The sequence below is a fragment of the Protomyctophum bolini genome (genome assembly GCF_963924005.1).
Source record: "Protomyctophum bolini genome assembly, chromosome: 4".
NCBI classification, from domain to species: domain Eukaryota; kingdom Metazoa; phylum Chordata; class Actinopteri; order Myctophiformes; family Myctophidae; genus Protomyctophum; species Protomyctophum bolini.
Window position 1 is genome coordinate 17617749 of NC_137865.1, and position 23511 is coordinate 17641259.

Here is a 23511-nt window from a genome sequence, read left to right on the forward strand (position 1 = left end):
CCCCTCACCCACTGTGTCTTCCAAAAAGAGAAGGGAGGAGAGCATATTGTTTTGAAGTACTGGGCTGGGTGGATGAAAGTATAAAGTATCAATACTGCGATGTACAAATACTCTGTTACGAGTAAGTACATAAGTACACATAAAAATTTTACATACAGTCACTCTGCTACATTTTAAATAGAAATATTGGTACTCCACTGCATTTCTACGAAGGGACTTAACCCAAATATATTATTAATTAACCATGAGCTTAATTTAAAACATACCGTACATAATGTATCCTCTCTGTGTAACAGACCGGGCCGTAAAGGTGGTTACACACTAGCTGCGTTTTAAAGGTGGTTACACACTAGCTGCGTTTTAAAGGTGGTTACACACTAGCTGCGTTTAAAGGTGGTTACACACTAGCTGCGTTTTAAAGGTGGTTACACACTAGCTGCGTTTTAAAGGTGGTTACACACTAGCTGCGTTTTAAAGGTGGTTACACACTAGCTGCGTTTAAAGGTGGTTACACACTAGCTGCGTTTTAAAGGTGGTTACACACTAGCTGCGTTTAAAGGTGGTTACACACTAGCTGCGTTTTTACATAATGTATCCTCTCTGTGTAACAGACCGGGCCGTAAAGGTGGTTACACACTAGCTGCGTTTTTCCGCCCCCACCTCCTTTCCGGGTTATTCCGGGAGGTGGGGGCATTTGTTATGGGAACAGTAATCAGTCGCATTAGCTCAGACCCCTTAGCTATCATTACAACCAGTTATATGTGCTCAGCAATGCAATACAAACTCACAAATGATTTACGATCGTCAAAATGCGCGCCATGTCTCACGGCCCCCCTTCCCCACTCACTGCAAAAATAACCTTAGTCATAGAGAAAATATATCATAAATGAATACTGAAACCAGATCTAATCATTAAGGAAAGTTTATGCATGTACTATGTGTACACATGTAAACTCGTTGCAAAACAAAAACAAAATGAAAATAATGTGGGGACCCCCCCCCAAAAAAAATTGGCAACCCCAGTGGGTTCGCGACCCACGGGTTGAGAACCCCTGCCCTAGGGGACACGGGGAGAACATGCAAACTCCACACAAATCACGGTTTTTCATTTCACCGTCCTTTAACCCATTGATGCCTGAGGCCAAATCTGGGAACGCCTTCTAGGGCCTGACCTAAGGTTTCTGAAAACCTTCAAATTCTGATGTTTTTCTTTTTAAATAGTTATGTTGCTATATGTATAGCAATAGCTGATGAGACACAGAGAGCACGGCCGGCATCAAGGGTAGAACAACGTATACGTTACACCAGGCGTCAATGGGTTAAGGACAGCAGAGCGAGATGAAGGGGTGTTTTATGTTTTCTGCTAATGATGCCATTTAGATTCTATTCACACACACACACACACACACACACACACACACACACACACACACACACACTCAAATATCCTGGAGGGGAAGTGTTGAAGCTCTCACAGCTCTCTGGCACATTACACCTACACTCTCTAAATTGATATTTTATTGGTCGGCAAAAAAAAAAGAAAAGAAACCCAACAGAAAATGAACAAAAAACTCTCAATCTCTCAAGTCATGATTGTTTACTAGCGCTCGCTCGCTCGCTTGCTTGCTTCTTCCAAGATGATTGCTTCATAAAGTACTGCGTCTAAAAGACAGGCGGCCCTCTGTTTATACGTGAGCGAAATTGTGGGCCTTTTGTTTTATTTATTTATTTTTAGCGTCGCAATTTTCAGCTTGTAATATTCTCACACCTGGTCCTGGTAGAATGGGCTTCTTTGATGAAGCGTTGAATGAGTTTATCTCTCGTCTGTGCCTGCAGACTTCCAGCTCTTGGTGGGTTTTTGGGTGCGTGCGTGTGTGTGTGTGTGTGTGTGTGTGTGTGTTGGGGGGGTGGGGGGGACTTAACCACTTAAAGCCCACTTAAAGCCCACTTAACGTTGTTGAGTGCATTAATGCCTTTTTCTGCCCTATCGTTGCTGTTGTATCCTACTGACTCACCGACCAGTGAGGAGCCCCCACCGGGAGGACAAAGATAGAGCCTTCGTCCCACTCATCCCACCCAACACTCCTGCTGACTATTTATATTTCTTTAAAAATGTATTGTGTGTTTACAAAACTACATTTCATACGTCAGCCTAATATTTTGACTGAATATGAATCCTCATCTTCCAATAATTGCGCTACTGTGCCGGTTGAAAGCCCCCTTGTCAGACATAGTGAAAAATACCCGATCTACAAGCCCACACAACGCACCATGATCAGATATTTATGTTCATTATTTTTCCAGTGCTTGTTGAATCTCGCCCCTGACTTCCCCATATTATTTATTCATTTAAAAAATATGTAAACTAGCAAACACTGCATTAAAAACGAATCAAGGCTAAAGTGAAATTGAAAACCAAAAGTACTAATGAAACAATGCTGAACTATAATAACATTGGTGCAGAACAGAGGATGAAAGAGAGGGGAGGAGTCGAGAGAAGAGGATGGGGGGAACTGATCAGTGTTAGAGGGGCAGGGGCTGAAATCCCGTAAGAGGGCACTTTTGCCGACACGTTGTGAGCTTGTAGATCTGCTATGTTCGGGGTGCAACCCAGCACAGCACTCTTTAGCTAGTATAGAACATGTGGTGTAATGTCATGGATTTCTAAACAAATTTGTTCAACGCAAAATGCTGCGTCCAAGTTCAGGAGACTTCGGAAGAACAATTCTCCTGAATGGTTCCTTCCGGCATGGCATGGAAAGGAGGGCATTTGCATTTCTGTCACCATAGTGAATGCTGCATTCGTGGTCTGGAGAGGGCAGTTGTTTTACAGACGAGTAAAAGGGCAGGGGCTGAAGCCCCCTTTGATGTCTATGTGTGCACGTCCCAGGAACTGATTAGTGGTTTGAGACGGAGAGAGAGAGACAGAGACAGGGGGGGGAAGGGGGGGGGGGGTATAGAGGGGGAGGATGGATGTGAAAAGATGACAGACGGGGGGAAAAAGCAAAAAGGTGATTAGAGAAAACGAGGATAGAGGCGAGGGGGCGAAGAACAATGAATCGGAGGAAGAGGGGAACAGGGAGGAGGAGGAGTAGGAGGAGAGGAGAGGAGAGGAGAAGAAAGGATGGCAAAGGCTATATTCGGTACCGCGGCGCAATGTATAAATTAAGGAACACACTGTCAGCGAATCACTCATGTCACCTAAGGGCCCGGCAGGGGTTCCATTCTACCTACTTTTTTTTGCCGTGTTTTGTTTAGTCTCATTTCCTTTTATCCTCCAGTCTAGTTCTCACTAATAGTTCTGCAGTCAGTCAGCCACTCTGTGTAGCTATAGGAGCTACAGCAACAATCCCTGGGAGACGTGTCATTTAGCCACGAGCAGCAGGCCTGCGCTCAGCTTAAACGACAGGCTCCGGCCATTAGCGGGGCCTAATTAAGACACGCTAATTACGGGTGATGGAGTGCGCGCGCTTGCTTTGCCTAGGACCCCCTCTAAATAAATAATGAATACATAATCATTGTGCTTAAACACGCCACGTCGAGTTTGTGCAGTCACAGGCCCCCAGGCATTGTGGATAAATCGTGCGTGGCGTGCGTGCGTGCGTGTGAGAGAGACAGAGCGAAGGAGTGATGCATCTTGGGAGCTGTCAGGGGGAGAGGAATTAATATGGTTTTAAATATTCACTATCTGTGAGTGAGAGGAAGCTATATGGTGGGAGGTGGCCCTTGGGGAAATCTCACAGTGTACAAAGTGGAGGGTGTTTTCATTGCCTACAATTGCATAATACACAACAACAGTATATTTCAACTTCGTACATTATACATTCGTATTATAGCCTAAATAACATCTGCTAAGCCACCAAGCCTCTCCTATAGTGTCGTTCAGCCCAGATAAGCCTGATGCTCTGTTTGTCTGTTTGTGTGAGTGGTGTCTTGGTGTGTGGGACTGTCATTTACGCATTTACTCAGCCTATCTGTCTCGTTCTACCCGTATCAATTTGGCTTGCACAATATTTACCCCGCCTATCTGTATTGTACACTGTCTGTCTGTCTGCATGTGATTTACCTGGTTTTTCCAACCAAAGCTCGGAGCCTTTCTACTACATTTGCCAGATTATGCGAGAGAAATAAGCCACCGGGTCCATGAAAACAAAGCCACAAGAAGCCCAGAAACTAAGCTACATGAGCCTAAAATATTTGCAACATGCTGTACAGCTTGTAGATCTGCTATTTATGTATTTAATTATTTAGAATATTTCTTTGAAACATAAATCCTGTTACCGGGGTCACAAAAAACTTTCAGATGTGGACAAAATGCATGTTATTTTGAGGGTGGTCCGACTCCTTGGCATGGAAATGTTTTAGAAGCACTGGTTATAAACAACAGTTTATAACAGGAAACCTGCCTGCCTGCCTGCTGCTTCCCTGTTTTTCCTACCCAGTTTCGCACCAGTGAGGGGTGGGAGGGACGGGGGGCAAGGTGACCCTAGTTACAGTTAGATGAGTCGTGAAAACTCCTGCATTTAGTTTTGAATTAGCAAACTGGACATTTGGACTGAATGTTTCCTTTATCCTCGTGTTGGGCAGCTCCGTTGTGCTTCACGTTCCACACAGTCGTCTGCCTTGGCTTCTGTGTGTGGCTGTGTGCTGACTGTTGCACTGCGGCCCGGTGTAGGCTAGCCCCTCACTGGTGCGAAATCAGGTAGGAAAAACAGGGAAGCCTGCCTGCACCCTGGGCAAGACCTACGCTGAAAAGAATAGTATTTCCCAAGGAAATTACGTTGATGGTTTACAAATCAGTTTACATTCTCCGCGAGTGAAACAAGTGTTGTGATTGGTCGGGAAAATATCGTATCAGGGGGAAATACATTTGACGAATGTTCCCGGAGGATACATCCGCCGATAGCTTCTCTGCCTTACGTTGTGACCAGGCTTTCCTTTTCGCAGATAAGTAAGCCTGGGACAGAGGCTAGCCTGCCTGCCATTCTACCTGGATGGATCATGGCCTCAATGTAAATGAGGTTTTGGCCCTGGGAGAACAAATCGTTTGTCTGTTCTGATTGTGCTCTTGAGCCCCGGTCAATATGCCAGGCTAACCTCAGCACACGTTCCATTTGTGCTTTTCACCCAGCCTCTAAATTCACTCTCCTCCCCTCCTCTCCCTTTTCCTCTCCTCCCCTCCCCTCCCCTCCATTTTTCCTCTCCTCTCCGATACGATACGATCTTGTACTGTGTAGAATGTAGATCGACTGTTTTCGGCACACAGATGCACACAGTGGAAATGTACACAGGGAAGTAGTTTACTGTTTACATGCAGTAGCATCAGAGAACACTGCAGAACAATCTCTGAGTCTCCCTCGCTCTCTTCATCCCCCTGGACGATCTGTCAGTCAAAGCTCAAAGAGAGGGGGAGAGAGAGAGGGACGGGACGCACAGGAAGCTAAAGAGCGGAGGGCATTAGAGCGCTTGTGTTTCGGTTGTCAGTACATAACAGCGAGTTGATGAGGAAGAGAAGGACAGTTTGGTGGAAGACAAAAGCAATGGTATGTGTGTAAACAGAGAGAGAGAGAGAGAGAGAGAGAGAGAGAGAGAGAGGGAAGTGAGCAGAGAAGAGAAGAGGAGTCAAGCAGAGGTACTATAGTGATACTGATACAAGGAGGGGGAGAGAGAGAGAGAGAGAGAGAGAGAGAGAGAGAGAGAGAGAGATAAGTGAGCAGAGAAGAGAAGAGGAGTCAAGCAGAGGTACTATAGTGATAATGATACAAGGAGGGGAGAGAGAGAGAGAAGTGAGCAGAGAAGAGAAGAGAAGAGGAGTCAAGCAGAGGTACTATAGTGATACTGATACAGTACATTATTCCATCTAAACGTCCACTTTCCGGCTACCTCTCTTGACATCTCATCTGACTGTGCTTCTCTGTTACTTGGAAGTGCATGAGAGACAGACAGATACCAGGTTCCTTGTTTTATTGGTGTTCATGTTGTTGTTGTTGTTTTTTCAGAAAAACACATCACTTGACAACATATATTCTTTTAAACGCTATAGTGCCCAGACCACACCAGTTACAACAAATCAAACTTTATTGTCACATCACATGTCACACACAAGTAACATGGGTCAAATTCTTAATTGTGCAGGCCCATCAATGAAGTTAAAAGATAGAGAATTAGAGCATAGAAGTAAAATAAAGTGCATAAAGAAGTGCATAATAATTTGAGAGTCATGATGAAAGGAGAAAGCTTTTCAGTGGCCACAGGCTTAGCTCTTATTATTCAGAGAATTGCTTCTAGATAGAAAGTTATATTTATTTATTTTAGTATGATATGGGGCTTTTGCCTTTATTGATTTGTTGTGCAGTAGGTAGACAGGAAACGGGGAGAGAGATGGGGGGACACAGCAAAGTTCGTCGGGATCGGGACTCGAACCTGCAACACTCTGTCATGCATCGCTAAACCGGCCCAGGCCATTTCTATCTAGTTTCTATTAGAAACGGTTCATGACTGAGTCTGGTGGTATTACTCCCGATGCTCCTGTATTGTTTGCCTGTCCGTGGCTGCCGCAGCGGAGTGAACAGACATGGCTGGGGTGGTAAAAGACCCTGATGATACTTCTGGCCTTAGCCACACATCGTCTCTCATGTATATCCTGGAGAGGGGGACGCTCACTGCAATATGGCTGTTTTTGAATATTTTTTGAAATATCTTGAAAGATTATCATGCGGTAGTAGGTACGTCACGTGGCACTGTAGTAAAGTCCACCACCACAGAATGTAAGGGGAGGAAAGTGGGGCGGGGTGAGTGATATTAGTCATTACATTTATTCTTATACGGGCTGCGGGTGGTGCCTGTGAGGCTGTCAGCAGGGAGTGTTGGCCCGGACGAGTAGGACGAAGGCTCTGCGTTCTCCCGGTGGGGGCTCCACACTGGCAGATGAGTCAGTGGCCAGCTTTACACGAAAGCATCAAAAGCAGCAGATTTTCATGCTCAAAACCTGCTACTTTTGCTATTTTTGTATTGGAATCCTGAAAAGTACCAGTTTTGGACATAATGAGAGTTTACCCACGACAGAGACGCTATAATAGTTGGTAATATCACAACCTGTAAAGGTGCTTTCAGACTTGGATGGTTAGAGCGGCGCGATTACATACAAAGTCAATGCAAAGGCGAGAATTGGTCTGAACGCAGCTTAAGTGAATGTTCCGTATACTAGTGCGAGAGACGGGGAGACTCCTTCTACTGAACAGACACTCACAGCAATTATTAATGTATAGAGATATTTGACATTATTAAACATTATTTTCACAAGAAAATATCACTTATTATAAGTGCAGGATATACTCCCAGGATAAGTTTTAGTCACACATTGTATTTTTAAATAATGGATTCCAAGTTTGTGTTTGGTGAAAGCTGCCATGTCAAACTATAGCACAAGTGCTTCTATTTTGGCTTGTATAACTGGCTTTGGACACGAAAACACAGAGAACGGGACGGAAATATGTTCTGTGACAACATCTTCTATATGCAGTATATTCTATATACAGTATAGTACTATATTGTATAATTTCTATACAGTATGCTTTAACGCCTCCATACTGCTGCGCAAATATGTGACCATGAAGTCAATCATGTATTATATTGTCTCTGTCAGGTGGAAGCCTCGTACAGTATGTCCTCATACTGTATATCCAAATAAAAAAATAGCAAAAGTAGCAAATCTGCAAGCTTGAAACGCATCGCTTGGCGCCGTGTTTCGAGCTTGTAGATGTGCAAGTATAGTAAATAGTAATAATATAATAATAATATAGTAATATTACAAAAAAAAGTACACACGCACACACACACACACACACACAAATGCACGCACACTTCGCTTCGAAGTGTTCATTGTGGTCAATACAATGTTATCTAAGGTGTTACAATAGGGTGTTTCAAAGTAATTCTCGTTGTGTGGAAATGAGCTGTAATCACTTTGACAAACACTCACTCAGATGCATTGTGCCATAACCGCACACAGTTGACAGCAGTGGTCAATAAAGGAAAGAACGGTCAATAAAGGAAGCTTTCCCCCCCCCCCCCCCTCTCATGGCTTTTGAATGAAACTACCTTCAAATATATAGGCAAATGTGTATGTATTTCTGCACTGCTCTTTCAAAGTATTGTTAATAGTAGGTTATACGTAATATTGTAGAGAAGAATATAATAGTCTGTTTCATTTTTCTAATGCCGCCAATACAACACCTGCAGCTCTGCCATTTCATCAAACAATGCAATGTTGTCTTCAGTAGCCGAGGGAATTGTTTTGTTATTGTATTTTCCAGAGTAGGCCAGTTATGATGTTTGTGTATTATTGTCTTTCCAGAGGCTGAACTTTACTTTAAGTGTTCTTTTGATCAGTCTTCATAAGAAGAGAAAACAATGTTGCCTGCTTTCCACCATGTGGACAAACCACAGGTCAAAATTAAACTTAAATTAAAATTAAACTGTCTTTAAAAGCTCCTTGGTTGTTGTTGCCTAGTAATAGATTGATTGATTGATTCAATACTTTATTAACAGTTTGCAAAAAACTTCAGAGGTACAGTTATACAATTATACTAACAGGATATCACAAAAGGCCCTGAGGGCTTGTTTCCATTGCGGTCCTATGTATTGAATTTATTAAGACGTATGAAGACATTATAATACAAGAAATCATCACTAGAAGCAGTAAAAGTATATTTTCACAAAAACAGTGGGGGGACATTTCTTTTGGCAAACTAGAAGACTTGTCTAGACCCAGACAGGTGCGATCAGTGGAGCTCCCTCTGGTGTTGGGCGTTTCTCACTCTTTTTGAAGTAGTTTGACATTGACAGCTACATGAGCACTGAACCCTTGAGCATCTCGACAAGAGTAGGACATACCTGTAGAGTAGGCACAGGCCCAATCATGATAAGATTGTGTGGCATACAGTATTCCATCTTTTTGTGTGGCTGGGTGGGTGCGTCTGAGCACGAAAACAGCATGGTTGTTTTTCACCAACCTAACACACACACACACACACACACACACACACACAGAGATGCACCACTCACTTCACGCGGGTGTGATTTTACTATACAGATGCATTTTGGTTACTCGTTCACGTAAGTTATGTTAGTGTGTGTTGTTCCTGTGGGTCTGGAACGAGTAATGTTAGTGTGTGTTAATTATGTGTACCACATATGCTCTGAAGCAGCCTGACAGCAAATCGCTGGTTCGATTACCGTCTCTCTCTCTCCTGTTTACTGATCTCAACTCTACTATCCAGATATAGGCAGAACAGCCCCAAAATATCTTTATATAGAGAGAGAGGCAGGCCTAGATATTGCTGCAAGAAATATATATATACTCTAATATTTCCTGTAAAGAAAAAAACCAATTCATTGCATTTGGTCGAAGAGAGGGGTAGATTTAGAAGGATTTTATGAGTTTGTCAGTGGAAGAGAATAGGAATGAGGCATTATTCTGATTACTGTTCATCGATTGAGAAATGTGGGTCTGTGTGTGTGTGTGTGTGTGTGTGTGTGTGTGTGTGTGTGTGCGTGCGGCAGATTTCATATATTTGTTATAACAGATTGCATTTTTCATAGATCTCAACTTTAAATTGTCCTTTTCTCCATTTCCGTTCAGCTCTCAGGCAAATTCGTTTTGCCATTCTTACTTCTGTCTCTCTCGGGTTCATTTGTGAGTGAGCTTTTATAGATCTGCTATGTTTAGTGTACAGTATGACGCACAGTGGTGCGTCTTACACGCAAGCTCACAATGTGTGCGGCGCATTGTGAGCTTTATAGGTTGTCTATATGGTACATTTTTGTACTTTTACTCAAGTACATTTTTTATCTGGAACTTCTACTTAGTACTTGAGTATATTATCTACATTGCAGTATTTGATACTTTTACTTAAGTAAAACCTGTGAGTACTTCTTCCATCACTGAATCAGACACCACAGAACTGAACCCAGTGTGGAAAATAATATTAAAAGAATGATACATGACCTCTCCTCGTCCCATTTCTGCATGAACTCAACTCGTGACGGGATTCAGACAAATGGCGGGTATTTCTTAAATAGATAAGGCTACAATCTGTGCGACATTTGATCAATGGTTAATCTGCTGGTGAAATTCTATTAAAGGACTGCGGGCTCATTAGCCAATAGATCTTAATCCTATTACTGGCTGCTGGGGGACGAGAGGCTGCACGCCTGCCAGCCCGGACAGCTCTGTGGGTGCATCACACTGCAGGCAGGCAGGGAGAAGGTCAGGCACAGAGCAGCACTCGGCCATTCTCACAATAACAGCTCAGTCCCATATGCATCTTGTGCACTCATCACTGGTTGAAGAAGTCACCAGATGTATTGAGTTTTTACCATCCATTCTTCAGTCGGCGTCCATGCACTGAAATAGCATGCTGGACAAAAACGTAGAGGAACGACACGGAAGCCGAGATAAAGGAATTTAAAAAAATGTTTGTTTGTTTTTTGCGATCACGTGATTTCCTGCTAGACTGTTTCACGGTGACTCATACTCATACTCATACTCATGTGGTATTTGGATAGACACATCAAGACACCTTGTTGGCAGTCGGACAACTAGGGTTCTTGTATTAGTTTGTAATAATAATTAAACGATGAGTGTTAACATTGTATTGCTTCCTATTGTTTCCACATTTTTTAACAATAAACCGGATATTTATTTTTTGTCTCCGCAAGGCCGAAGGGTCAAAGCAGAACCTCTGCCCCAAATGTTTCATATCGGCCTAGTATAAGATTTTTCTAAAATAGCAGATGTACAAGTTCACAGCGTGGCATGAAATGACAAGCTATAAGCTTGTATATCTGACTGACTGACTGACTGACTGACAGACAGACAGACATGCACTTGTGTGTTTGTTTCCTCACACACTACAAACTGACTCTGTCCCTGTGGCTTCCAGAATAGTCTTGAAACATTCATGCCCCCGTAGTCTTTGCATCGATATGTATGCTCTCTGGCAATGAGAGCATTGCTTGATCGATGGACCCTGTGGACCACATCCTCTGGAATACTGGACACGTTGTTTTTTATATCAATTATGAATCAACCAATGTTGGAAAATGCCTACTGGGCAAAGAATGAAGTTCAATAGCCCATTCACTGAGCTGAACACAGAAAGCAACACCAATAGGCTACTGACAGAGAACACTTTGTTCTCGTTCTCTTCTCCTCCTGTACTCTACGCCAGTGGTTCCAAAACGTTGAGTGACAAAATAATGTACATAATAATAAATAATGCACATTTAAGAATGCCAAGAACACGGGACCTCGTTCTTCTGTGCCAAAACGAAGGAACTCGTATTTCTTTGATTTCATTTAATCCAGCATGTTTTGGTGGGGGGGGGAGGCACTGTCCTCACGATCCCGCCTAGTGTAACGGGATGTATTGTGTTTACCCATTTTGATCTACAAGCTCATATAGGTCTGCTATTTTAGAAAAATCGTAAACAAATCTTTGAATATATATTCTTTCAGAGCGAACGTCAGGCCTCAATGGGTTAAACTTATCATCTGGGGACCCCCCAATATCCTTTTGGGACCACCCTGAGGGTCCCGACCCAGAGGTTGTGAGAACCACTGGTCTAACACACCTGTCTTCTGTGTCTCCAGACATAGACGAGTGCTCCGATGGCTTCGTGGAGTGTGACAACAACAAAGCTGCGTGTGTCAACCTGCCGGGCTGGTACCACTGTGAGTGTCGCGATGGCTACCATGACAACGGCTTGTTCTCAGCCAATGGGGAGTCCTGTATAGGTGAGCTGGATTTATTTTCCCTCTTCCACCACACTCACAGACACTGCTGGACACAAATCCTCTCTGGTCACTTTTATTTGCATAGAACGTTTTAATTCAAGGTAAACTCTGTCACGTTAACGGACAACTTAATACCATGTAGAAACAAAGCAGGGACCTTAGAAAAGATCCAAATGGATTGTTGATGATTGGTGAAGTGGGCCAAGAGTTACAGTATAATAATTAACATGCCACACAACAACTATATATGCATTAAAATGAATCGGTCTTGAAAAACAACGAGACCAATCGAAGTACCACAGGCATCACAGAGAGAAACAATAAATGGCATGTCTTGGTTAGCCTTAATTACCTAAAGAATGGTGTGCGGGCCCTACAGTACCTCCTTCCATGATTGCCTTATTGGCCTGTGGAAGTGCGTGTAAATAGGTATGCTCTTCTTAGGTTCCATAAGACACACTATGTGTGGGTAGTAGCTATGATTGCAGCTGGTGTCATTACTGTGGTGGTTGGTGTGTTTTCTTCCCCCCTTCCCTTGTAGACGTCGGTTTCCTTCTTGGAAAGCCTGCTCAGTTTCCAGAACAGTTTCTCTGTGATGCAGGCAGCCTGCAGGAAGGAGTGTCAGCTGTCAAAATAGAAAGCCCTCTCTATTCTAAAGTACCAACGGAGTCCCAGCCTGTTAGCAATTCGTCCCTGTCGGGGTGGAAAACCTTGTATGTCCAAAACTGTTACTTTTCTGGATTCAAATTCAGAAATGGCAAACGCAGCAGATCTACAAGCTCGAAACGTGCCGCTTCATGCAGTGTTTCGAGCTTGCAGATCTGCTACATACATATATATATAATGTCATGTGTTTGTGTGTCGCTGTAGTATGATCATGTAGGGTGTTAATGAATACAGGGAAAAATAATATGGAGATAAGAGGTTTCTGCCCGACAGCAACGATATAGTGCTGCCTATCTGCTCCTCGGCTACGGCTAACCCCACCTCAGCTTGTCAGCCTGACAGAAACTGAGAGGCTATAGTCTAGACGCCTGACACACGAAAAAACACACAAAATGGAAGGAAAGAAAGAAGCCATAACCTGTGACTTGTTGATTTCTATGCCGAGCTGTGTTAACCTAAAGCTTTTTGTTTTCCTTTTTGTCCTGGGTTGCCGTAACATTATGCATCCTACGGTAACATTACGGTACGGTAACATTATGCATCCTACGGTAACATTACGGTATGGTAACATTATGCATCCTACGATGTACTCCTGAAATCATGCCTGATTTACTCCTATTTACAATTACAATTTAGGCATTTAGCAGACGCTCTTAATCCAGAGCTATTTACAGTAAGTAAGTAAGTAAGCAACACATTCATCAAATGCATATAAGATAGCAATCTATGATCATTGGTAAACCAAGAACCTAGCATCAGCCTAAACAGTGTGAAGTGAGGGGCGCTAATATATAAGTCTGACTCATGTTGATTAGGTGATGTAATGGTGATGTAAAACAAACGGTGCCAACACAAACATTAAATGCCATTAACAATAAAGAGACAATATGACGTAAACGACACATTATAATTATGTCGTAAACTTTGAACTAAAGACCAACATTAAACCTGTGTATAGGAGGGGCTAGCGCCCCTCAAAAATTAACCTGGCCATCTGTCAAATACTTTACGCTTTGTGACGCCGTTTACCACTGCACAAGGACTTTCCACATCCACCAATATGCCCACATTATATCTCCATATATGGGCATAAAATGGATACAAGCAGACGGACAGATACGAAGATATAGGCCTATATGGGCACAAAAAGGCATACAGAGATTACAGACGGACGAAAAAAAAAAGTTAAACGTGTGCTATGTCTTGTTAAACGTTTGGTCACATTTGTCCCAAGAAGTCGCTATGCCGTTTTGGAAGTGAGTGTGTATTGCAACGCTGGAAATCAAGCTGTAGTTTTCAAAGGCATCAGTACGTTGGAGAGAGAGAAGGACATTACAGTTTACAATGTAAGCACTTAGCAGACATATTGCAGAGCAACTTACAATGTGAAAGCTCAGAGTCATTGGAACGAATGTCCTAGTAAACTTAATGACAGGATAAATGGTCATTAAATAGAGTACAAAGAAAACAATGAAGTTCTACAAAGTCATGATGTATCTCTAGGTAGGATACCAGGAAACCGTCAAACATAGAATCTGTCTAAAGTGGTTTTCAAAGTGAGGTCGAACCCCCTCAGGGGTGCTTGAAGGAGTTCCAGGGTGTCCCCAACAAAATTACTTAATATAGCGTCTAAATCAGTTTAACCACTTTATACTTTGTATATAAAGCTCCCAAGCTCCCAACGCGTTGCGATGTGACATGTTGGGAGCCAGCATGTAGATTGGCTATTTTTGAGGGGTGCTGCTATATCCCCTCCTATGTCCAGCTTTGAGGGTTTGTGTAAACACAAACATTGTGTAAACACAAACACTGAAGACAAAAGTGAGGACGCAAATTGTGATTGGCCAGAATCAGATGATGTATGATGATGTATAAGAGTGCCCCTCACTTCACACAGGTGTGATTATTATTTTTATTCTTGGATTGGATTCTTGGCCTGAAAACGTTTGAGAACCACTTATTTAAATAAATAAATGCAAATGCAAATGCCACTCCTTTCCATGCCATGCCATGCCAGCACTGAACTGAACTTTTTGCATTGAACTAATTAGTTTTTCGAAATCCATGTCGTATACACCATATCTACATAAAGAGTGCTGGGTTGCGGCCCAAAAATAGCTGATCTACAAGCTCTCAACATGTTGCAGCGTGACGCGTTGTGAGCGTGTAGATCTGCTATTTTCGCTATTTTGGGCCCTCTTATGGGATTTCAGCCCCTGCCTCTCTAACGCTCTCTGTCCCCCCCCCCCCCCCCCCCCCTGCAGATATTAACGAATGCAAGACGGGGCGGAACACCTGCGCTAACGACACGGTGTGCTTCAACCTGGAGGGGGGCTATGACTGCAGGTGCCCCCACGGGCGCAACTGCACCGGAGACTGTATCCACGGCAACAAGGTCAAGCACAGTGGGCAGATCTGGGTGCTGGACAGCGATAGGTGCTCCGTCTGCTCCTGCCAGGTGAGGGCGCTGTGTGTGTGTGTGTGTGTGTGTGTGTGTGCTAGGGCATTAACCAAACGTGATTTTTGATAGTCGACTCGACTACCATCAAATTCGATTAGTAGTCGATTAGTCGGCGGTAAAATATGATATTTATTCCATCAAATCAAGCATTAAAACATCGTGTTCTGAAACAGCCAGCGAGACGAGCGAGTGAAGCAAAACAGAGCCGGTGAATGCAGGCCCAGGGAATAGTACTAAGAGAGTGGCGACACACCTATGGGGCGGGCTATAGTTCCAAACATTGGAACTATCCCATTGAGATAGAATGAGCACTTCCCCATTCCATTGTTACAGTGGGAGTCAACGTGAGTGTCGCCACTCTTACTAGAATACGCTGAATGCCGCTCTGATTGGCCGAAATTAGCTCAGCTGTTTCAAGTCAAAGTTGCAAGTCCACAATGACTCACGGATGGACGCGTTGTGAGCTTGTACATCTGCTATTTTTGATGCGCAAGACCGTTCTACGGAGCAGCATAGCATGTTACGTTGTTCTCAATGTTTGGAGACTGTCTGGAGCCGTGGAGCGGGGAGGAGGAGGAATGAACCATGCGATGTTTTTCATACAACAATAAATGTTCAACAACAAGTTACAACCACAGTTCCTTTGGTTTTTAGATGGAGCTACAAGCTAGGAGGAGGTTATGATTACATACTAGGTTTGCTAGCTAGCAGGCTGCCAGGCTATGAAGATGATCAACTACTTAACTTCATCGCAACTATTATAACTATGATCGTGCGGCAGCAGTTTTTTTTTGTTTGTTGGATAAGCATGAAGAAACATGAAATCACGGCAAGAGCTACTGTAGTTTGACTGTCACCAAACTGGATAATATTGGGCAGAGTGAGGAGGAACTCCTGCTATACTTTACTGTACCGGACGACACGACGACACGTCTCCAATCTAACTTGTTGAACAAACTACAGTAATAAACTCACCAATAGTAAAAGTATTTACACACTGTAGTTGTCCCCATTGAGCATATGAGCCTATGAGGCATATCGCATTATGCTTTTCCCAAAGAAAAACTGTCTTGAATGCTGCTATAGTGCCACTGCCGATCCGCTGCCCACCGCACCTACACGAGTAAGGGTGACGGCAAAGCCCACGTACAGTAGGCTTGTATATGATATGAAAACAATCAGCCAGGAATGGATTAGTACTGAAGTTGGCGAACTACCAACAAAACCACCGAGCTCACAGCTGCATGTCTGCTGTAGAAAAGCAAAAAAAAAAATCATAATAAATATTAAAATTAATATTAGCGAATAATCGGATGTCAATTAACAGTGTCGACTAGTGTTTTGCTAGTCGACTAGCCGACTATTCGATTATTATGTTAATGCCCTAGTGTGTACGTGTACGTGTGTGTGCGTGTGCGTGTGCGTGTGTGTGTGTGTGTGTGTGTGTGTGTGTGTGTGCGCGCACGCAATCACACACGTGGGACCGACACAAACAAACACGCACCCACGCAAAAGTTGAATCCCGTTCCTCCCATTCACACACACACACACACACACACACACACACACACACACACACACACACACTGACAGTTTTAGGATCAAATGGAGTTCAGCGGTTTTCAGAAGCGCTTTTTGATACTTTCCATTGGTTCAAGATCTTCATAACAACACACAGACGTAAAGGGTGTTCAGTAGTTCATCGATTTATAAAAAAGAAAATCAAAAACCTTCTAAATGGATTTGGACTGCGACGATGTATTCTACCTCGTCACATAACTCTTAGGCTATCCACATTTGATAGATTTAAAACATTTTAAAAATCAAATAAAATGTTTTAACCCATTTTGACCTGAGATCGTTCTTCGATTTAAAAAAAAATAGCAGATCTACAAGCTCATAGCGCGCCACCGAGTGGGGCATTACGAGCTTGTAGGTCTGCTATTTTTCAATAGCTAAAGCATAACACAATGCTTACACCAAAAGGGGTTCCCGCCCAAAATGGGTTAAATTATTGTTTTTTCATGGTTTCAAATAGAGCATCTATTTGGTTACTACTTGCAAAAAAAAGGGAAAATAACTTGTAGATCTGCTTTCTCAGCTGATTATTTTATGTGCAGCAAAGGCATTGGCATAGAGCCCTAAGGGACTCCTGTCAACCGAGTACAGGGTTTAAGTGGTTAAAAGCCTTTCGTTCACAGATTTTTGGCCACATCCCCAGCAAGAAATTGTTATTAGTGCCGTTGTCTTGATTGATTTAGACTTTATTGAAGAGGCTTGTGGAAACAGGTGGTGTGGAAAGCTCATTCTATCAAAACAAATGCCTAATTTTTCCCTCTGATTATGAGGTCATGGTCCAGCCATGTGCTTGTTAATTCAGCTTTTCACTCATCCTAATGCCGCGCGTGTGCGTGTGTGTGTGTGTGTGCGTGCGTGCATGCCTGCGTGCGCGCGGGTGGTTGGTGGCGATTAGGGCGGATTAGTATCGGTGCTGCCCAATGATCGAGCCGCAAATTATTCATTTGATTACAAAGGACGAGGGCAGAAACGGTCCCCTAATGAAATGAGTCATCCTAATTGATTTGAGAGATTGAGGAAGTGCCTGTCAACATTAGTTGTGTTGAACGGCTGAGTTCTATCTCAGCCGTAAACATGTTGTTGTTTTATGGATTGTGAGAGGACAGGACAGACACAGAGCCATGTTGGATAGGACGACCAAGGTCAACGACACAGGACCACACAGAGTTATACGTTACAGTGACTAGATGTCCCGTTTATAGGCCCAGGACCACACACTGAATTACATTACAGTGACTAGATGTCCCGTTTATAGGCCCAGGACCACACACTGAATTACATTACAGTGACTAGATGTCCCGTTTATAGGCCCAGGACCACACACTGAATTACATTACAGTGACTAGATGTCCCGTTTATAGGCCCAGGACCACACACTGAATTACATTACAGTGACCAGATGTCCCGTTTATAGGCCCAGGACCACACACTGAATTACATTACAGTGACTAGATGTCCCGTTTATAGGCCCAGGACCACACACTGAATTACATTACAGTGACCAGATGGCGGCGGAAACCATGCAATGCACCAACCAAAGGGTTCAGTGACTTGCTCAAGGACACCTCGACACTAAGTCTGGGGGAGCCCGGGTTCGAACTGGCGACCTTGCGGTTACCATCCGGCCACTCTACCCCTGAGCCACTGCCACCCCTGAGCCTTGCCACCCCCCCCACACACACGCACACACACACACACACACACGCACACGCACACGCACACGCAAACGCGCACGCGCACGCACACACACACACACACACACACACACACTCTCTCTCTCCCCCCAGCTTCCCTCTACCGAACACAGGCTCGACAAAAGATGCACCATGGTGGATTCGGAAACACAGCCGGCGCGGTTGGTGGTCAGATTCTTTACCTGTAGATGTTTATGGTGTTCTGTTCTGTTTGGAAGGTGCAGTAGGTGTTCCAAACGGAATTATATTTTTAATACGGGTAAAGGGGGTTAAGGGCTCAAAGTCACACTATACATCCCCATCGATGTCGAATAGTATCCGCAAATAAGGCGCTCGGGTGGCACAAGGGAAAAGTACAAAGCAGACATGACCCGGCATGTCATGAAGACTAGTGGCAAACACCTGCTGCAGGGGTTTCAAAATGGGTCATGTTGTGACTGTCTGGCCTTGTATCTCTTTTGTTTATTTTACAGTGCCGCACAAAAATTAAACGTTCGCCTATAACGATATGCCCAAAACGGGGGCACCTGGTCTGTTGGTTTTATAAATATTGAACCAATGAAAAGTGAGCTTGTAATAATAATAATAATAATTAATAACTTGAATTTATATAGCGTTGTGAGCTTGTACATGTGCTATTTTCAGAGCGCAAAACCTGAGTGCAACCAAATGACACTAGACCCTCCCTAACATTTTAGTTCAGTTTTTATGTGTTGACAAAATTGTCAATTTGGTCTTTTAGTCTGTTTTCGTCTGTGAAAAAATGTAGTCGATGAACCTTTTTTTGTTTTAGTCGACAAAATGAACACTGTAAAAAGCACTGTGTGTGTGTGTGTGTGTGTGTGTGTGTGTGTGTGTGTGTGTGTGTGTGTGTGTGTGTGTGTGTGTGTGTGTGTGTGTGTGTGTGTACACGCACGCGCAAGGGTGGCAGCATGGAGGTGAAGCACCGCAGAACGCCAATGTTGTTTTTAATGAAATATTAACAACCGCACCCGTTGTAACTACCATCGTTAATGTAGTAGGTTTATATTTGAGATGCATTTGCAATTGCTGTGGATTATGTGCTTGATCGCGACGATCAAGCGTGGGTACAAGGAGGCTCTACTCACCGGTAGAATCTACCAATGGAATCTACTTAATGGAATATTCTTCAAGAACGGAGTATTTACAGCTCAGAGCCACAGTGGAACAGCTTTCGGGATACAACTTCTGAAATACGTGGACTGGACTGGACTAAAAAAACTCCAAGGGAAGCTTGCATGTCTTCCCCATGTTGATCGGAGTGATCAGCATGGGGAAGACATGCGAGCTTCCCTTGGAGTTTTTGTCCAGTCCAGTGTTGTTGTTGGTGCTGGTGTACATCCATGAGTCTGGCAGCTGTAGATAGCAGGTGACTGTGTCCAGCATAGGTGACCGTTGCCCTGACCTGGGTGAGGTCACTCAATGAGGACATTATCACATTCACAGTTAAGGCCAGACTACAAGTCCTTCCCACCAGACTCAATCTGTCCATCAGGTTCCCCACCACTCAGGTCCCTCATTGCAATTGCACCACGCCACAGAACAGATCACTGAAACACTGTCACACATCTTGAATGGATGTTATGTATACAAAGGAATGTACATTGCACGCCATGATAGAATAGTGGAACTCATAGCAAAGGATATATCAAAATACCATGCATCTTCAGTGAGAATGTACAAACATTCCAGGGTCATTCCATCCATGTTCCAACTCTGTGATAACTCAGATAACTTTACATCTCTAGCAGCTAATGCACCAGATATTGTTGTGGTTGATGAAGAGTCCAGAGAAGTGTCTGTATTAGAGATAGCCTGCACCTTTGACCACAGCCTAGAGGAAGCCTTTATATGTGGCAGCCTAGGGCATACGCACAGACTGGTTGTTAGAGGGTTCCAACAACTTGGGATGCCCAAAAAGGCTGGCAAAGTATTGTGGTGTCTCTGCTATAATTGGCAGCCGTCATATATGGTTACTTATACCCATAGAGTACTGTGTGACATGCCTGTTGTATCATGAAAACACATGCCATGACTTTGCAGATGTAACTTTAATGCACCTATAATATTTGTGTCCTTGTATGCATATCCTTTGTGTGGACAGAAATAAATTGTTGATGCGTGTGCTTCTCATGCAGGCTGGCCAGGTGATGTGCAGGAGGATGGTGTGTGACTGTGACAACCCCAACGCAGACCTGTTCTGCTGCCCAGAGTGTGACCCTCGCCTCAGCAGCCAGTGTCTGCACCAGAACGGCCTGCTCACCTACGGCAGCGGAGACACCTGGGTGGAGAACTGCCAGCAGTGCCAGTGTCTGGTGAGCAGCAGCATGCAGGCACCGCTTCGCTTTTTTACCAGCTATTGTTCAGTGGTGCAAAGTAATTTTGAGGGAGTCGAACCCGAGGCTCGACTCCGGCTGTGGGTCTCACAGGAGACTAGTACCTGTCCCTATGGCTATAGTCCAGTATATGCTAGGTCAATAAATCCTGAGCAGAGAGGAGGGTTGCAGGAGAAGAGGTATGTGAAGTATTTCTTGAAGAGATGAGTTTTCTACCTACAGAAGAAGTGATTGGCCAGGAGGGTGAGAATTGAGTTTATACACGCACCGCTGTCTGCTTGGTTCGGCCTGGCTTATTACATTCTGGAAGGAAAAGGTTGAGAAGAGAGCGGTGTATGCCTGAAGAGAGAGAGAGAGAGAGAGAGAGAGAGAGAGAGAGAGAGAGAGAGAGAGAGAGTGCGTGCGTGTGCACGCCTGTCGGGGCAGAAACCTTTTATCTCTATATTTTATTTTCCTGTATTTTATTTTCCCGTAAATTATTGCCCTACTTGATCAGTAAACTACTACAGCATCAGAAGTAGGCTATGCAAAGTAGCAGATCTACAAGCTCGTTTTGATCCGCTATGTTTTTGAATAACATTTGCACATACAGTATTTCCACCCGACAGAGACTAATATAATACCCAAGTTCACGCCACGGCCACATAGAAGTGTGTAGCAGTGTGGAGGCGTTAAAGCATATAGTGTATAGCCTATACTGTATATACTGCAGTAGAAGATGTTGTCACAGAACATATTTACGATAAGCCCACGGTTCTCCACTTCTGAAGCCTCTGCCGAGAGAAAGATCTATCTTATACAGAAGTTTCTTCCACGCGCCCAGCCTACGCTCAAACATAGCGGCAACGGCGAGGGAGTTTTACAAATGTATCCCCACCCCACCAGATCCGTGGAAATGCCACTGTCTTCATTGTACAGTACACAGGGATCCACCTCCTCACGTTGCCTCGCACTAGCCTGTCACCATGTTTATTAAATGCAAATGTCATGCAGTACATTCTCTCCCCTGTCATCTGGCTTCCCACTTACAAGCTCCAATTTACACACCGTGCGCTGGATGGAGCGCCTCTCTTCTGACAGCAGCGTATGTATGGCCTGTAAATCATTCACACTACGCTATAGCAGCTCTGTTTGCTCCCGTGTCCCCCTGTAGGCCTACAAATGACTAGTGGCATAACGCAACCACGTGCTGTTCATCGTGGCTGTCGGGCAGAAACCTTCTATCTGCTACTGGATCATAATGCTGGATCACACAACATCGCCAAACGTTGCAGATCCCCACTTTGGATACTTTTGAATTTGAATCCTGAAAAGTTTTGGACAGAGACGACTACTGCACTTAAAGGAGAATATTTGCATGAATCTGAGGAAGATAAGATAGAAACGTCAGTCATTATTTGTACTTGCACCTGGATAAAAAAGGGTTTAAACTGTCCAAGCTGCTCCAGTGTCTATCCCTTCTTCTACTTCAATGTTTACCTCAGAGGCAAACTTTAGTCACTTCACTACTCACTATACTCTGCAGATGTAGATTATTAATGCAAACGTATAGCGCTCAAGCCTTATATTTTGGCTATTTGAAAACAGCCCATCTACGCTCTAAGACAAATCTAAGACACTTTTTTACTTTTCACGCCAATACCTTTACTTTTAATCGAGTCAAATTTAGAATACATGCCCTTTAATTTTGTGGTATTGCTACTTTTACTAAATTCTGCTTGAGGCATTAGCATATTGTGGAGTCTCAGTGGTCAAGGAGCAGGCGGAACAGGGGATTGCAGCAGTTTCAAACGGCTCTTTATTTGTTTAGCAGCAAAGTATACAGAATGCATGCAGGAGAAACCCCACGTAGGTTCAGCATAAATTATATTCCATACAATTTAAGTTTCACAGGCGTCGTCGCCAGCCTGGAGAGGATGAGAACAGAAGATTAGATTTCAACTCAGGTTTGTACAGTCTCTGATAGCTCGCTCCTCACTGGAGGGCTGTGGTTTTAATAACGATAAGAGGTGACGGCGCTGCCTTGCTTCGTGACGTCATCGGTCTTTATCTTTAACTGTAGCGGGTCTTCTCCCCTAGCGGGTTCCAGCTCCAAGAGAGCACTAGCCGTTTTGCCACCCTGGCGTATATAATGAGCGCCTGTTCGCTAGACAGGCCTCAATAGTAGACTCAAGAATTATAGGTTTCTTTCCGACCTTATTTTGGGTAGTGTCCTTGTCGCTGTCACTGTGGCGGGGCTGCCACCCTCCCGCCGCGCGATATGCGGACTTGGAACGTCTCTATATTTTACTCATACAGTCCGAGTGTCTCTGTCCCTCGGACATTCCCTGGACCGTTCCTAAAAGCCTGTGATGAGAGGAGAATGACAGTTAAGACATGCAGAGCTATTCACATGAATGTGTGTTCGGTGGAGGTGTGTGTGTCGTCTTACCCCCCGACGGTGTGCCGTGCGTGCCTCCGTGAGCATGTGTGTGTGAACCAGCCGCTGTCAGACGTAGACTGAGTCTTCCTTTTTATATGACGGGTGTGGCCGCTTGCTGATTTGGGTGCGGTCGATCCATCAGCTCCAGCTGGCGGAGGAGGAGATTCGGGACGTATATATTCCCTATGACACGGCTGAGGGCGTTCCTAACGGCCCGAGGCTTCTTCTGTCTGACAGCGTGTCTGGTTGCCCTGGCAACGCACTTACCATCGCGGGGTGTCGCTCTCGAGACCCCACAATATGAATAGGAGTCGGCTGGCTCCCAGTCTCACTGGTACTGGTCTGAGGAGCAGAGAAATGCTGATTTCCACCGCCCCGCATTTTGAGGGGTGTCCTTAAGGGCAGACCCTGAAGGGTCTTACACCATTATAGGGCACGGGTAGGAAAACCCACTGCAGCTGAGAGTTGGTTGGTGGTGGCGGGGGAGAAGCGCAGGCCACCGGAAAATGAGCTGAGCTTTTATATTTTTATAT

General features: G+C 44.2%; 1 protein-coding gene across 1 annotated transcript in view; it reads left to right on the forward strand.

Moving 5' to 3' along the window:
- nell2a (neural EGFL like 2a) overlaps positions 1 to 23511 on the forward strand; it is a 167530-nt gene that overhangs the window by 119147 nt on the left and 24872 nt on the right. The window contains exons 16-18 of the mRNA XM_080760945.1: positions 11657 to 11800; positions 14731 to 14924; positions 20359 to 20535. Of these exons, the coding sequence (XP_080617071.1) occupies positions 11657 to 11800; positions 14731 to 14924; positions 20359 to 20535 (515 nt within the window). The remainder of the gene's footprint in view (positions 1 to 11656; positions 11801 to 14730; positions 14925 to 20358; positions 20536 to 23511) is intronic.